The sequence below is a fragment of the Rattus rattus genome, chromosome 14, assembly GCF_011064425.1.
Source record: "Rattus rattus isolate New Zealand chromosome 14, Rrattus_CSIRO_v1, whole genome shotgun sequence".
Lineage (NCBI taxonomy): Eukaryota > Metazoa > Chordata > Mammalia > Rodentia > Muridae > Rattus > Rattus rattus.
In genome coordinates this window covers 72,829,985-72,847,718 of record NC_046167.1, presented here as the reverse complement: position 1 = coordinate 72,847,718, position 17,734 = coordinate 72,829,985, and the positions used below count along the sequence as shown (strand labels likewise).

General features: G+C 48.0%; 1 protein-coding gene across 1 annotated transcript in view; it reads right to left on the bottom strand.

The window, feature by feature from the left end:
* The window catches only part of Simc1 (SUMO interacting motifs containing 1), a 46,316-nt gene extending 45,502 nt beyond the window's left edge, over positions 1 to 814 (bottom strand). Inside the window, exon 1 of the mRNA XM_032919577.1 lies at positions 580 to 814. Coding sequence (XP_032775468.1) covers positions 580 to 708 — 129 coding nt within the window. The 5' untranslated portion in view covers positions 709 to 814. The remainder of the gene's footprint in view (positions 1 to 579) is intronic.
* Between the last annotated feature and the right edge of the window lie 16,920 nt (positions 815 to 17,734).

Genomic DNA, 17,734 nt, shown 5'->3' with positions numbered 1-17,734 from the left:
TGCCCCGCCCCCGAGCTTTGTATGTGATTCGCATCTGCAAAGCAAAATAAACCGTCCTTCTCCACAACTCAAAAATCGGGCCCTTGGCTCGGGAACTAGGCCCTGCAGCGCAGCCGCCACCGTGCCAAGGGCGGCGCTTCCCTCGCTCGCAGCCGGGCTCCTGTTACCTCCTTGCACATATCTGTGCCCATCACAAGCCAAACAATTACGCGCTCCCGCGCGCCCGCCTCGAGGTCCGGGTAGCGGCTGCGGCCTGGCCAGGACCCCCCACTTCTCCGGCTGCCAAAGCTGGGTGCCAGCTCGGGCCGGAGGCCACAGCTGGCCACCGCCTGGCAGCTCTCATTGGTGCTCAATGTGTCGCCCATGTGCTCGGCCGGCTCCTCCGCACAGCCCTGTAGGGCTCAGCACTGGCCAGCCCGAGGCCTGCCTTTCCAGCAGCGCCGCCGCGCTCCTCGAGGCCCGAGGCCGCCAAAGGCGGGAAGACACGGCGGCGGGGAACCACGGTCGCAACGCCGAGGCCCCGAGGGGGCGACGCTCCGCTCTCGTCGGGCGTGGGCGAGCGGCAGTGGATTCACTCACCACGGTTCGGCGGGGCAGCGCGCCGGGGGTCCGGGACAGGGCCCGGCGCAGCCTCCGCGCCCTGCCCGAGCGGGTCCCGGCCGAGCTCTCGGAGCCACTGTCGTCGGAGATCACGATAAAGTCCTCCATGGCTACGGGCCCGGCTGAGCCCCGCGCGAGCGGCGAGCGGCCCCAGCGACTGCGACTCGGGGTCCAGCTGCTGAAGCGACTGCAGCGACCGCGTCGCCGACACCGGGGTTAGTATCCCGCCCGCCCCGCCCCCTCCATTGCTCCGCCCCCACCTCCCCGCCTCCAGAGGACCCGTCCCGCCCCGAGCCCCGCCCACCGCGGGGAAACCGCGCGCCCGGGGCAGGCCGGTGTCACCGAACCCTGGAGGAGCCCAGCTCCCTTCCGCTCAGAGAAGGAGAGAGAGGGAAGAGAGGGAAGGGAGGGATAGAACTGAGAGGCTGGGCCTCGTGGTCGGCCCGCCGGCCGGCTTGAACAACGCTGAGTTTGAGAGGTTCTCTACCGCTGCTCTCAACTGACCACAGAGGGCTGTGCGGGTGGCTAGCCCCTGGCTGCAGGTGTGAGGAGGTGTGATTAGCCAGCCAGCTTGCTTCACAGGGAGAGGGGTCACTGGAATGGGCTGATGGAGCCTCTGATAGAGCATTTAATTGACCCGGTAGTGAGGCCTGCAACTGGCAGAAGAAGCATGATTCCTTTAGGTTTAAGAAGCCCTGAGGGGTTGAGAAGGGTAACCTGAAACTAGTGTTTGAGTGACTGGGGCTTCTGGCTGAGATAAGGGAGAGATACTCACTCTTATGTGTGCAGGCAGATCTGTAGGATAAATTCCCAGCGGCAGAATTATTGGATCAAATCTATGTTTTTATTGTTATTTTGGCAAATGGTACCAAATTATCCTAAGTTGTACCAATTTGCAGTTTCACCAACAATATGTGTCGCAGGAATTTAAACTGTCAAATGCAAGAGTTTGTTGAGTTCCTAGTTGACAGAAACCGCCGGAAACGGCACACAGCTACGAGATCCCAGAGTACCTGTATACTCCAGTGCTGTGAAGAAGCAGAAGTTATAAGGATAAAATTATATCTCCAACAGAGGGTGAATAATAGAGATTGCAGAACCACACACCAGTGTTTCTGACTGAGAAGCTGAGCTTTGGCAGTGAGCCCTGAAATTGGTATTTCTCTCAGGTTCCTGGGTGATATTGACATTGCTTAAAGTCTGGTAAACATATGTTAAGGCTCACTGGTCTGAGCTAGGCATCTGTGGTGCCTGCCTTGAATCCTAGCTCTGGAAAGGCTAAGGTCAGCTAGGGTGAGAGAAAAGGAGAGGAAGGTGGGGGAGGGGAAGGGGAAGGGAGGGAAGGAGAGAGATCACTGGCCTGTTGGGCAAGAAGCTTATGGCTACAGGTTTCAAATGTTTTGGTTCAATGGGTGAATTGTTATAAAGGGACACAGAAAGGTGAATTTCCTATAATACTATCAAGCATTCATTTCAACACAGATACACACAGACACACACCACACACACACACACACACATGCATGCTCACACACACATGAACACACACATGCATGCTCGCACATATACCTATGCTCACACACATACAACACACACACACATGAACACACACATGCATGCTCACACTCACACATGCATGCTCACACACACCTGGGCTCACACACATACAACACACACACATGAACACACACATGCATGCTCACACACACATGCATGCTCACACACACCTATGCTCACACACAACACACACACATGCACGCACACATGCACACATACACACACACACAAACACACACATGCATGCTCACACACATGCATCCTCACACATGAACACACATGCATGCTCACACACACCTATGCTCACACACATAAACACACACACACACACACACACACACACACACACACACACACACACACGGGTGGGGGGGTTGAATCTAGGACTCCATGCTGGCTAAGCTATATCCCTGGCTCTCTGGCCCAAACTCCAGAGCTTTCTTTTTGAAACCGTGTACCTCCTAGGCATTTCTCTAATCAGTTCTTTCTAGCCTCTAGCTGACTCCTGTTCCTCTACTCAGTCCTTAAATCTTTATTTTTATTTATTTTTAGTCCTTTGTTTTTTAAAAGCTTTTATTGGATTTATAAATAACATATGATTGAGTGTTTTACTTGCGTAGATGGATGTGTACTACACGGATGCCTGGTACCTTCAGAGTTCAGAAAGAGGGCATTGAATCCCCTAAAATTGAAGTTATAGATGGGTGTGAGCCACATGGGTGCTGGGAACTGAATCTAGGGCCTTGGAAGAACAACGAGTTTTCCTAACCACTGAGCCATTTCTCCAGCTCCCAGTCCTCAGTGTTTCAGCATGGGCTGATTCCACACTTTACTCTCCCTTCATATAATCTCAACTATTCTGAGGCTGTAGAGACCATCTTTAAAAAGACCATCTTTTGGGGCTGGGGATTTAGCTCAGTGGTAGAGCACTTACCTAGGAAGCGCAAGGCCCTGGGTTCGGTCCCCAGCTCCGAAAAAAAGAACCAAAAAAAAAAAAAAAAAAAAAAAGACCATCTTTTTTTAAAAGATTTATTTATTTATTATATACAAGTTCACTGTCACTGTCTTCAGACTAACCAGAAGAGGGCATCAGATCCCATTACAGATGGTTGTGAGCCGCCATGTGGTTGCTAGCATTTGAACTCAGGACCTCTGGAAGAGCAGTCGGTGCTCTTAACCACTGAGCCGTCTCTCCAGCCCCGAGACCATCTTTCATGCTCTCTTCACCCAATATGTTTATCTCCAGCCTAGCCGAGCCCAGCCTTGGCCTTAAATCTCCATTTACACATCTCCCAATGATACTGATGTTTCTAGGCGTCTATCTACAACTGAAGTCACCTCTGTTCTCCCCACCAAAAACTACCTTCTCTTTAAAAAAACAGAAGCGGAAACCAGGCTGCTCTCTTTTAGTATCTCCTAGTGTTTGTGAACGTAGATGTCATCGGCCAGCAATTATTCAAATGAGCAACCTAATTGCTTTCTGTTTCAAGTCTTCTTTTACCTCCCAACTATCATTCACTTCTTTTGGCTTCTGGCGTCATGATTCTAGCTAAGCTACTGTCACCTCTGGCCTGATCTTCTGAAACTTGTCCTCTACTCCTTTGTTCACTAGCCAAAGCTGGTCTTCAAGAAAGTATTGTGGTCGCAGCTGGTAACACATTCTTGACGTTCCAGCACTAGGGAAGTGGAGACAGGAGAATCCAGATTTTAAGGACAGTTTAGGCCCTGCAGCCAGACCCTGTCTCAAACAAACAGTATGTCTTCATCCTTTTTCCTTAGGCCTCTTAACTTTGTCATCGTCAGCTGCATCTGCCGGAATAAAACACTGCCGACTGTGGGGTTCAAACAACAGACATTCATTTCTTCTCCAAGTCTTAGAGGAAGGGTGGATGCTTGTCTGTTTGGTTCTTGGTGGGAAGGTTGGGTGCTGGTCCACTTGGTTCCTGGTGAGGATTTTCTCTCTTGTGCTACACATGGCCACCTTAGGGCTATGTCCTCACATGGCCTATTTGGGCCACCTGAGACAGGAAAGAGCTCCACTTCTTCCTCTTACAAAGCCACCAATCCCATTCATTCAGTTAACTTGGACCTCCCGGCTGCTTCCTTTTGACACGATACAAACTAGAGTCACCAAGGAAGAGGGAACCTCAGCAGAGGAGTAGTCTCTACTGCAGGCACACCTACGGGGACATTTCTTATTGCTTGATTGCTGTGGGAAGGCCCAGCTCACTGTGGATAGTGCTGGTCCTGGGCTATATAGAAAAGTAGGTTGAGCAAGCCAGGGAGAGCAAGCTGGGAGAGCCCAGGGAGAGCAAGCAAGCCTATCAGAGAAGCACTCCTCATGGCCATCCTTCAGTCCCTGCCTCCAGGTTGCTTCCTTGAACTCCCTCAGTGATGCACTGTTAGCTGGGGGTTATAAGGTAAAATAAACCCTTTCCTCCACTGGGTTGCTTCGGGTCATGGTATTTACCAAAGCAGCAGAAAGCAAGCTAGGCTACCTCCCAGGGGCTCCATCTCCAAAGACTGGCACATTGAAGGTTAAGGGTTCTGGGTATACGTTTGAGGGGAATGCAAACTTTTGGTCCCCAATCACGCTGTGAATTAAATATAAAGACAGACGTATCTTTTTTAAAAAAATTATTTATTATATATAAGTACACTGTAGCTGTCTTCAGACACACCGGAAGAGGGCATCAGATCTCATTACAGATGGTTGTGAGCCACCATGTGGTTGCTGGGATTGAACTCAGGACCTCTGGAAGAGCAGTCAATGCTCTTAACCACTGAGCCATCTCTCCAGCACCCAAGACAGACATATCTTACTATGTGCTTTTGGATCTTATACATATTTAGATACGTCTATATCTAGATAGAGAATAAATGTCTTTACTCACTGAAGGGCAATGCCCACGGAGGTAATTGCCTCCGTCCTGGACTCTATACGCTTATACTTTAAGGGGAGTAGACTAGAAAGCCCTGGTCATCTGCAGTCAGGGTGAGAGGTATCAACCTGTGAGGCATAAATATAGAACAGTTTTATTTTTCTCATCCAATAGCCACTACCACTCTCTCTAGAAATCCTCTTGCTTTCTGGGTAAGGATTTCCCCGAGGACAGCCCACTCTAGCCACATTCAAAGAGTCATTCATGTGGTTTCAGGTACTAAAACGTGTGGTTTTATCTCATGTGGTTCCAGGTATTAATGCTTCAGCATGACCCACTAAAATACCACATCGCCTGTTTACTCCATAGCTCTCCCTGTTCTCTTAGTACAGGTGAGTTTGCGTGGACGACTGCTCTCAGGGGAAAGGTGGGCGATGTCTCTTCCCCTCCTCCCCACTTTAATCAAGCTCAGAAAACAAAGGAGAAAGAGTGTTCTCTGCCAGGCTGTCCTTGAAGACACAGCTGTGGTCACCCTGCTTTCCCCAGCAACAGAGCTCGTGTGTTTATGTGACTCTTTCACCTTCGATGTGTACACATTGTTGCTTTCCGGGGCTCCTGAGTTGAGAGATTACAGGCTCGGCCTCTTTCTCCTGGATACTCCCACCAGTGTCTTCCAGGGACATCTAACAATCTTCCATTGTTGAGGAATCCAGAGGAACTTCTCGAGAAATGCCAGCCACCTCCTGAGCTGTACAGGGGACTCCCAAACGTGGTGAACCAAACGTAATTCAAGGAGGAAGGCACAGCAGCGACACCAGGAAGCTCCCGTCTCAGTGCCTCTCTTTATTGCCAGTCCTTAACTCCCGTGGGTGTCAGAGACTCACCCGAGTCAATGGGTCGATAAATTCAGTCAAACTCTTCGCTGGGGGAAAAGAGTGAGGAATACTTTAACCTCTGCGGGTTGGGGATTTAGCTCAGTGGTAGAGCGCTTGCCTAGCAAGCACAAGGCCCTGGGTTCAGTCCCCAGCTCCGAAAAAAAAAAAAAAACTTTAACCTTTGCTCTGTGGGAAGTGAATGGAAAGGGCAGGGCAGTCCCCATTTCCTTGAGCTGGGTGAGAGTAATGGCTTGTCACCCACAGATATATCAACTAATGGAAGATTTCAAAGGCCCGCTGTTTTGCTAAAGAGTTTACAATGAGATGACTAATATTAATAAATGATTTTCCAGCATGAAGACAGTGAGAGAACCATAGAGACCCCGTGGCGTTCTGAGTGTGTATATTGTTCTTCTCAGTGACCCTGCCTAAACCTTGGGAAGCACAGAGTCCCTAACTGCATCCTACAGGAATTTCTGAAGAGCACCTTTCCAACAAGGTAGGAGGACTATGGAACCTGAAGTTATTTTCCTTGACTGGACGTCACATCACAGTTTGCTAGGCATCCTGGGTTTGTCCCGAAACAACTTGTATAACCTAAGACTTCAAAAATGATGCATCTTTTATGTTTTTCTGTGTGCACTTGTAAATAGTCTGCGAAGTGTCACTTCTAAATAGATTTACTCCCCTTAAATGGTTAAATCATATACCAGTGGAGTCTTTTGTACTTAGTAAGAAAATTTATTCTTTAGCAAGTACCAAGCCAGTCAGTGCTACAAAGTGACATCTCCTCAAACAAACAAACAAACAAACAAACAAACAAACAAATGGAAACATCAAAGCACCGAGGCTGGGCTGGAGAGACTGCTCAGCGATTAAGAGCACCAACTGTTCTTTCAGAGGTCCTCAGTTTGATTCCCAGCAACCACACGGTGGCTCACAACCATCTGTAGTAGGGTTTGGTGCCCTCTTCTGGTGTGTCTGCAGACAGCGACAGCGACAGTGTACTCACATACATAAAATAAAAATAAATCTTAAAACAAAACAAAAAGCAGCATTGCAGCTGAGGAGCTGTCCCTGGTTTGTGAAGAAAACAGTTCCACTCCTGTGCTTTATATAATAAGCCAGGTGTGGTGGTGCACACTTTTAATCCCAGCACTTGGGATGCAGAGGCAGGGGAGTTTCTGTGGGTTTGAGGCTAGCCTGGTCTACAGAGCAAGTCCCAGGACAGCCAGGGCTACACAGAGAAACTATCTTGGAAAAAACTAGATAGATAGATAGATAGATAGATAGATAGATAGATAGATAGATGGATAGATCTGTTGTGGTAAGATTAAAAAAGGGCACAACTGGTTCCTGAGGTCACCGCTCCACGCTGGGCCCCTCCCTGGTACTCTCAGATCCAGGCGTTTGCTCCCTGATGTTAGTTCTGGCACCTTAGGGCCATGCAGAACTAACCTTAGTTTATCTCAGTGGCGGCTGGCTTCAGTGTGGCACCACGCCATGTTAGCCTAGCTATTGTCTAGCCCCAGGGTATCTCTGCTCCCAATGCTAATCGCCCTGGCCAGCCCTTGCCAGCCGGGAACGCGCTGGTTCCAGCCACCCACCCGGTAAAATCAAGACTCAACAAACTGTAACCCAACAATCAGATTTACATGTTAAATTCCCAATCCACAATACATCCACACAATAAATTCACTGCCAATTAATAAAGATTTAAACCGCCCACCTAGACAAGACAAAATCAACCCAGTCCACCTCGATCTGCATCATCCTGCTCTGTGGTCTCCATCTTGATTTCCCTCGCTCCTCCTCCTCCCTCCTTCCTAGACTTTTTCCCCGCCTACCCTTCCTTCTCATCCAATGATAGGCTACGCCTTATCCTGGACCCGCCTTGCTGCATAATGACATCATCCTACATCTATCTTAAGTAAAAAATTAAACTTGGAGGAACAAAAAAACTATAAAATCCAAAGCGAAGCCACAATTAAGTACTACTTCATACCCTTTAAGATTTTTATTTGGTTTGATAATCCAGCCACAAAAATATTCTGATGTATGCGACAGCATGAATGGACACTGAGGTCATTGTGCTAAGCAAAATAAGCCACATAAAAAGAGTATATCCTGTCATCCTCTGTATCTGAAGGGGAACAGTGTTGTGGAACTCTGTTGTCTGGCCTTGACATGACTGACATGGCTGCTGATTGTTGACATTAGACTCCTCACAAGACTGGCCCACTAACATTCCCTCGCGGAACATGGGGATGGGTGTGCTACCAAAGCCACGCAGACGCCTTGCCCCTTGTCTTAGTCAGGGTTTGTGTTCCTGCACAAAACATCATGACCAAGAAACAAGTTGGGGAGGAAAGGGTTTATTCAGCTCACACTTCCGCATTGCTGTTCATCACCAAAGGAAGTCAGGACTGGAACTCAAGCAGGTCAGGAAGCAGGAGCTGATGCAGAGGCCATGGAGGGATGTTACTTACTGGCTTGCTTCCCCTGGCTTGCTCAGTTTGCTTTCTTATAGAACCCAAGACCACCAGCCCAGGGATGGCACCACCCACAATGGGCTGGGTCCTCCCTCCTTGATCACTAATTGAGAAAATGCCTTACAGCTGGGCCTCATGGAGGCATTTCCTCAAGGAAGGCATCTTTCTCTGCGACAACTCCAGCTTGTGTCAAGTTGGCACATAAAAGCAGCCAGCACAACTGACCCCTTGTCAACTTGACACACAAACATCACTATTAAGCCTCAACCCTGACTTTCTTATTCATCCTCAAGATCTAAATAACTTTAAAAATCCAGTGATCCTTATAAATTCTTCCATATTAAAATTTCAACCTCTTTAAAATATCCAATCTCTTTTTCAAAATCTTTTTACTATTCAAAGTCTCTTAACTGTGGGCTCCACTAAAATACTTTCTTCTTTCAAGAGGGAAAAATATCAGGGCACAGTCACAGTCAAAAGCAAAAGCAAAGTCTAACCATTCAATGTTTGGGATCCACTCACAATCTTCTGGGTTCCTCCAAAGGCTTGGGTCACTTTTCCAGCTCTGCCCTTTGTAGCACACACCTTGTCTTCTAGGCTCCAGCTGCCTGTGCTCCACTGCTGCTGCTGTTCTTGGTGGTCATCTCATGGCACTGGCATCTCCAAAACACTGCTGTCTTCTGCTGCAACTGGGCTGCACTTTCACAAACAGCCTCTCACGATCTTTTCATGGTGCTAAGCCTCAGCGTCTCTGCACGACCCCTTCAGTCCTGGGCCTGAACTGCCTCTGAGGCTGCACCTTCACCAGGGGCCTCTCCTGGCCTCTCACAGTGCCAATCCTCAGCTGCTCTTCATGACCCCTTCCTGCCTTCAAAACCAGTCCCACCTGGGTGACTCTTACACATTACCAAGTCTGGCTACCAACACAAGGTACAACCATGGCTGCCTCTGGAACACAGCTTCTCTGTGCTCTCAGGAAACACTTCCCAGAAGATTTCACCACAATGATGCTGGTCTCTTCTTAATCACCACTAATTTCTTAGCTCCAGCTGACCAGCATCAGTAGTCCCAATAATGCAAAGATTTCGCCTTAGCAGTTCTGGTATCTTGTTAATCACAGCCGATTCCTCAGCCCCAGCTAACCAAAACCACAGAATCTTCACAATCAAAACAGCAATGGCCCTGATAAGAGTCTTTAATCTTCCCTGTGAAATTTCACAAACCAGGCCTCCATCATTTACACAGTACTCAACATTATCTTCCAAGCTCCTACAGAACATCCACAGAGCTCTGAACACCCAATGGCTCTTCTAGCTCAAAGTTCCAAAGTCTTCCTTCAAACATGGTCTGGTTGTCACAGGAATACCCCACTATGTTGATTTGTCTTCGTCAGGGTTTGTATTCCTGAATAAAATATCATGACCAAGAAGCAAGTTGGGGAGGAAAGGGTTTATTCAGCTTACACTTCCACGTTGCTGTTCATCACCAGAGGAAGTCAGGACAGGAACTCACGCAGGCCAGGAACTTGGAGGTAGGAGCTGATGCAGAGGCCATGGAGGGGTGCTGCTAACTGGCTTGCTTCTCTTGGCTTGCTCAGCCTGCTTTCTTATAGAACCCAGGACCATCAGCCCAGGAACGGCACCACCCACAATGGGCTGGACCCTCTCCCTCGATCACTAATTGAGAAAATGCCTCACTCATGAGCTGAATCTTATGGAGGCATTTCCTCAAGGGAGGCTCCTTTCTCCATGACTCCAGCTTGTGTCAAGTAGACACACAGAACCAGCCAGTACACCTCTCCTCAGAGTAGTTAAGCCCTTAACAATCGCTAGGGGAGACTTTTCAGGGATGTAGCCACTCTTCAGTTGCCCACAGTCTCGTAAGTGGCCCCAGTGGTCCTCACTGTTCACCCAAAGCTGGACTTGGTGGAACTGTTTTTTTCTATTGGTTCCGTTCCTGGTATGAAGTGGCGTGTATTCATGGCTTTCAGGAATGGTCACGTGATGGCATTTGAACTAAAAAAGAACATGTTTATAAGACCAGAAAAGATTGCTTCACACAGTTACAAAATTGGAAGACTGATAGTTAAAAGTTGTAAATATTTGGTTGGCAAGGAGGGGTCAAATGGGTAAAGACATTTGCTGCCTGGTGACCTGAGGTCAATTCCACCTCCCCATCCCCCTTGAACATACACAACGAGAGAGGGAATCAGCTTCCATACATTGTCTTCAGGGTTCTCTCTCTCTCTCTCTTTCTCTCTCTCTTCTCTCTCTCTCTCTCTCTCTCTCTCTCTAAACAGTGTACATATTCATATTATTTATTGTGTAATGTTTAAATTGGGTTATCTGTCCTTTTTTTAATGACAACATTCAAAGGTTACTGATAAAGGATATATCTCCGTTTATTTAAGCAGCTCCCTGTGGTAAGTACTTAGCATATTTCTATGTTTTTGTTGGTTTACTTGTATACCTTTTCCTATTACCAATAACGTTTCAAGAACAGGCTGTTTGTCTGTTCATTTGTTTGTTTTGAGACTGAATGTGAGGGAGGCAGTAAAGTACCAAACACTCTGTGAATGGAAAGGGAACCATTTATCCCACACAGCCAAGGCCCTCTCTTAGGAAAGCAACAGGGGGTAAATCGCTGTGTTGTTAGGGAAAGGGTTCCTGGGAGGTGCCCTGGGGGCTTTGAAGTGCATAACACGGATCTGTGAGTAGGGATTGAGGGAGCCTGTCGTCTGGCATGGACCTTGATATGCAGATAGGCCCCACCACAGGCACGTGTGGATGAGAAAGCCATACGTCCCTTTGCTAGAAATGAGAAGGATTCCTTTTGGCAAATGCACTACTGGACTCAAGTCGAGAGCCCAGCTCTGAAGAACCAGTACATAAAAACAGTAAATTAAACGAAAAGCGCAGAGGACCCCATTTGGAGCAGGCTGAACTGCACACACTTCTCTGTATCTTACAACCTGTCCGTACCAGTAAGTCCAGGAGGAAATACACAGTGAAATAGTTCTGCATTTCTCATCTCAGTGGTAACTGAATTGCCATGACAGTCCAGGGTTGGTTGCATTAATGGCCGTGAAGCCAGCCTCTTTACCTGACATGATTCATTGAGAATGTCACTGCATTCCAAAGACTCGCGTGGGCCAGTTTGCACCAGGCATGAGTTGTGCCTTGAGTTAACCGAGAATTGAAGTTATTGGCATCATCTCGCAAACATAACCCCCCAAATAGGCGGTTCCTGCATCTGCATCACTGACAGGCAAAATGAAGTAGAGAAACAATCAGCAACTGGTTTGCTGTAAATACACCTAAAGTGTCAATTGATTTGTTGGAACAAGAATCTACCATATGGACGATGGCATTCTGGGTAATGATCTGTTTATTCCCTGCGGCTGTGGAGCCTGTATCATCGTATCGGGAATGGCCCGGAGACTGCGTGGAAGGACCCGCAGCATCTGTGAGCTTGTTTGCGTACTCGTTAGTCAGGACCACAGACCAGTTGGAATGTGACGGGTGTGACAGCTGCCATGCATACATGAAGGGCAACAGAGAGATGGTATATGACTGCACCAGCTCTTCATTTGATGGGATCACGGCGGTGGTGCGTCCAGAGGACAGCTGGGCCTCCAAGTTGTATATGCCGTGTCAGTCACTGGTCGTCTGCCCCAAGGAATTGTGTGGGACCTGAAAAGTCGACGAGTGACCTACAAATCCAGAGACACAGCAATAAAGACCGAGTTAAGTGCAGGCCATAGCGCCTTGTTCTCTACTTCTGTCCTTGTTTTCTTGCGGAACTAAACAGGTGGGACCCCAAAGACTCCCTGCCCTCCGTCTCAGGATCAGCAGACTCCCGTGAAAGCAGCACATCCGGCCTTAAGTCACCTCCCTTTCTCTGACCACTGGCGAAGTGGGAGTGTCTGGGCGGATTCTCAGAGGCTGTATCCGGAGAGTAAGATGCTGATGTCCCACCTCTCTTCAGGGTTTTGCCTTTGTCCATGGGCAGGACTTTGGTTCAAATGCCAATAAAACCAACCTTTGGAACATTAAAAAAGAAAAAAAAGGCTCTACCATCCGGATGATGGGGTTCTCTGCCCCCGATGTGTGCGTATCAGCTTGGCAGATTCGCAGTAACGGAACAGCTAGATGTTCGATCCCTTCACATTCATCACACTTTACAGATAGTGGTATTTCCTATTTAGCTTATCTGTTTTTATTTTTATTCCCCACTATGCTCTCACTTATACATTCTTCCTGGACCACCACCACCACCACGTAAGCCAGGTCATTTGCTCAATGCTAGAAACTCACACAACCTTCCCCATAATCAAGTAAACATTAAGAAAGATATGCATGTTCTCGCACATGGGAATAAACAGATACACGATATATTATGAATTTGTCATTTGCTTTTACAGAAGGGAATATATATATATATACACATACATATACACACATCATATATACATTTTATGCACGTATATGCATGCACACACACACACACACACACACACACACACACATTCCTTTGTCCTCCAGCAATGCCCTTTCTCATTTAATTTAATCGGTCAGGGCAGCCAACAGCTCTGTCTACATTTTCTACAGACGTGACTTGACTTCTCAGTACTGACGAACTTATATTTAACAGGCAAACCTTTTGGTTTGGGGACCTGGCAAGATGGCTCAATGGTTACAATATTTGCTAGTCTTGCAGAGGACCCAGAGCTCAGTTCCTAGTACCCAGGGGATGGCTCGCAGCCCTTTGTAACTATTTACGGAGATCAGGCCCCCTCTTCCGGGCTCCCCAGGCACCAGGACGTGTGTGGTACATACACATAAAATAAAAATAATAAATACATCTTTTGATAGAGACAAGTACTGGAGGGAGAGACGTGGCTAGAAGCATGGACGAGTCCTGTGGTTAAGAGCTGACAGTGGCCGGAGTTGCTATGATGGGATCTGTTATTCAACTGTCTTTATTCTCGAAATCCCCTTTCTTCTTTGAAGTGGCCGTGTCCTGTCTCGGCCTTGCAGATAGCTGAGGGTGTAGGTGAGTGTTGCTATACTAACGCTCGTGACGATCTATTTAAGAAGCTACTGCAAGTTGCCCCGCGTCCTTGGTGTACTTGAGGACCTGTTGTTCCATTACATCTCCCTTAGCCGGGGCTCTTTCTGCTCCTCCTCCCTTTTTGAGGCAGGGTCTCACCGTTTGCCGTAGTTATCCTGGGACTCGTTCCGTAGGCCCCAGGCAGCCTCAGACTCACAGAGATCTGCCTGCCTCTGCCTGCTGAGTGCAGGCATTAAGGGGCACGCCATCACTCTGGCTCTTAATTTTCACCAACCCGATGTTTAAAAGAAGCATTCTCGTTGTCATTTGAAGTCCACTGTCGAGAACGCTAGGGCTTCCTGTGTGACAGCCAGGCAGAGGTGCTTCATACAGAGCAGACGGGAAGCTTACAGATGTTTGGATGTCAACACTGTGCAGTCCCGACCAGGAAGAAGGAGCCACCAAATAAAACCATCTCCACTTGGGACGGCTGTTTGGGTGACACTGATCTTTTACCAATGACAATTTTAGGCTTGCTGAAATCCTCTTGCTAGGTTAAAACCGCAGAAATATCCCAACATTTAACTGCTTGAGTTGACAACTCTTTCTTTCTTTCTTTCTTTCTTTCTTTCTTTCTTTCTTTCTTTCTTTCTTCCTTCTTTCCTTTCTTTTCTTTTCTTTTCTTTTCTTTTTTTGAGATGGTTTCTCTGTCTGCTTCTGGGTCAGGGATACAGGAGCAGGAGCTCCCATTCACTGCGTCATACCAGCTCTGTGGCATTAGGGAGAGGACTTGTTAACTTGCCAGCAAGGCCAGAACAAAGCTCTGAATCATTCTTTGCCTCGAGATTACTGTAGCAGACTCAGAACACAAAGGAGGCAGTCTTGGCTTTGGGGGCTGAGGCTTCTCCCTGGGTCAGGCTACAGAAGGGGCTCAACCATATTGTGTGCCCTAATGGCTCCTTACCCTTAGATGCTACTGTTATCCTTCTGGGGGCTTTGGGGCTTATCACTTTTGTCACCGGAGATGTCCCTAAAAGTCTTTTTTTTTCCTTCAGTGCCACCCACCTTTATTCACAGACCCTCAGTCTCCAAAGCTACATAGACACTTGGATTCAAGAGGGCACGAGAAAAGGGGGTCTTGGTGATCCTCCCAGTACACCCCAGAAAGCCAGGACAGGCCTGGCAGCACCACTCCTTCAGGGTCAGCCTTAATGCCCCGTCCAAGGGCACTGCTGCAGATACCAGGACAAAAGGCCTAATTGCTCTCAGAGAGCCAGCACTGTCCTAGGCCCAGAGCTGATTCGACTCTGAAATTGGGGTAAGGAAGGGTCAGGATGGACAAGTGGGGATGGAAGAGAGAGCTCCCCAAATGTCCAGGGCAGAAGAACAGCAAGTCTCCATGGAGAGAGCCACACTGGATGCAGGTGGGACTGCACATGTCCTACTTTCTGGTCACCTCAAGGTTCCACAGCCGAAGAAACAGAGGTCCCCTTTTTTTCTTCCTGACCTTAAGTAGCCAGGAAAGAGAGGGGCGAGGCATGGCAGGTAACAGCAGAGAGGGCTGGGTAGGTAGGGCTAGGTGCTACCCAAGATGCAGCTGGCCAGGGGAAAAGGACAGGGCTGATACAGTCAGACTATTCCCCCCCACCCACCCACCCAGTGACAGGGGCAACTTGAGACCCTGGCGAGGACAGGTAGGAGCTTGTGCTATGTGACAAAGCTTTTTCTGGGGAGACCCAACACACACGCCTACTCACCTCAGACAGGGATCCCTCAACAGACCAAAGCACAGATACCACCAAAGTCCCACTTGGTGAAGCAATGAGTGTTACTGGAGTATGGGTGAGGAGTTATTCACAGGAGCAGAAATGACTCAAAGGCAGTTGTATAACCAAGACCCACTCTAGCATGGGTGACAACTCACAAAGCTGGAAAAGCTAGAGCACACTGAACAGCCTGCAAGAGCTCAGCACACTGGGGAGTATGTTTTCTAAGTGATTCTGGTCTAAACCCTTTCCAGGCCGAATGGCTGGCTTCCATTTCTTCCAGCCTGTGTTGGTCTAGTCTCTGAGTCTTCTTTGCAGCTCAGCTCTGCTCTCCTGAGAGGCATTCAGCTTCTCCGCTTACTCTGGCAGGGAGGGTCCTAGTGAATCTGGTCAGTTTCAGGGACTTCCTGCAGTTCTCTTGAGTCATTTACCTTCCCACTCAATGCCTCCGAGTAAACTGTGATGGCTACTTTTGGTTGTCAACTTGACTACATCTGGAATTAACTAAAACCCAAATGATTGAACACACCTGTGAGGGGTTTATTTGTTTGTTTGTTTTAATTAAATAATTTGAAGTGGGAAGACCCACTTCTAATCTGGACCTTTGGGGTGGGAAGTTAGACCTTTAATCCCAAACTTTTGAGGTAGGAGGATCCATCTTTAATCTGGACTACACCTTCTGCTGACGACCTATATAAAGGACATAGAAGAGGGAAGCTTGTTTTGTCTTTGCCTGCAGGCTCTTGTTTTACTAGAAAATCCATCCCTTCACTGGCATTAGAGCCTACTTCTTCAGGATTGTAGAGTATACTGAAGACCAGCCGAGACATCCAGCCTTGTGAATTGAACAAAGCTACTGGAGTCTGGAACTTTCTGTTAGTAGACAGCCATTGTCGGCCTACATATGTAAACACAGGCACACACACACCACACACACACACACACACACACACACACACACACACACACAGTAAGTTTTATTCCTCTAGAGAGCCCTGACTAATACAATGTTAAAAAAACAGCTTGGTAGGGGTTGGGCATTTAGCTCAGTGGTAGAGCGCTTGCCTAGCAACCGCAAGGCCCTGGGTTCAGTCCCCAGCTCCAAAAAAAAAAACAAAAACAGCTTGGTAGGTAGGCTGAAGGTTGGTGACTTTGGGAAAATGCAAGTGGCTATAGTTGTCCAGCATCCATAAGTATACCTAATAAGTTCACTTTACTCATCAAGAGGACCTGGAATAAGTTATTTTTGGTGCTATTGGTGCCATCCCAGAAAGAAAGCTGATATTAAATGTGCACATCTCACCCAAAGCTACATAATTTTATCTATCTATCTATCTATCTATCTATCTATCTATCTATCTATCTATCTATCAATCTATCATCTATCTATCAATCAATCATCTATCTATCATCTATCTATCATCTATCTATCTATCTATCTATCTATCTATCTAATTACAAGGAGATATTGTAGTTTCACACAGGGGAAAAAATCTCAGCAGTGTAGTTTAAAGACTATAATTCTACCACCCACGTAGTAATCAAGAGCTCTGTGAAATGCGGGGATCAAATACTGCGGAAAAATAGATATACATAAGCAAGACAAGATCAAGGTCAGACAGATAGGAACTTGAATGGAGACACAAAACTGGAACCAGAAAAGGGAGTGAAGAGACATTTGCAGGATGTAAGGCTCAATTCAATGCTTAAACTGAAGCCCCTCTCAGTGGTAGAGTATAGATGGGCACAGGTCAGCTAATTCTTGAAAAGATAAACACAGGCTGGGGGATTAGCTCAGCCGGCAAGAGTGCTTGCTGCCTAGGCCTAAGGACCGTTTGGATCCCTACGACCCACATGGAAGCTGAGCATGGCCAGGCCTGGGACCTGAGCTGGGGAGCAAGAACTAAGAAGCAAGGACCATTGGGAAGTGCTGGGAAACGGCCAGGAAAATGAGCTCCAAAGCTATCCCAGGGAAGTGATTGAGACAGCTCGGTCAATTATTAATTTGTCAGGGCTGACGCATCAGCACGTTGTTCTTCCTAACTTGTGATAAGCAAGGCAGCGTGGTGAGGTCAGTTACGGGCCAGTAACCGAGCTGGAATGGCCGAAGCCCAGACGGTGCCAAGTTGCACCAAGGTGCATCAGAGTAAGATCTCTATGAGCACATCGTTCCGTGACTACGATGAAATATCTGACTCACGGACTAACTCATAAAGAAGAGAGCCTTCAGCTCGCACCCTGGGAGGCGGAGAGCCCAAGCTGCAGGGCACTGGCTCCCGCGACAGCATTGGGGCACTGGCTCCCGCGGCAAGGATGCATCGCACCATTGCAGAGGCAACAGGATGGGAGCGACTGCACGCAGGACCATATGGTGAGGCTTTTTGAGTCTTGGAAGAACCAACCAGGGTCTGATGGTGCTACATCAGCTTCCTCTGAGAGGGCTGCCCCCAGTGCCCTTCGACCGCGCCCCACATTCCGTTTATTTTTTGCTTCCCCGCCTCTGCAGCCTA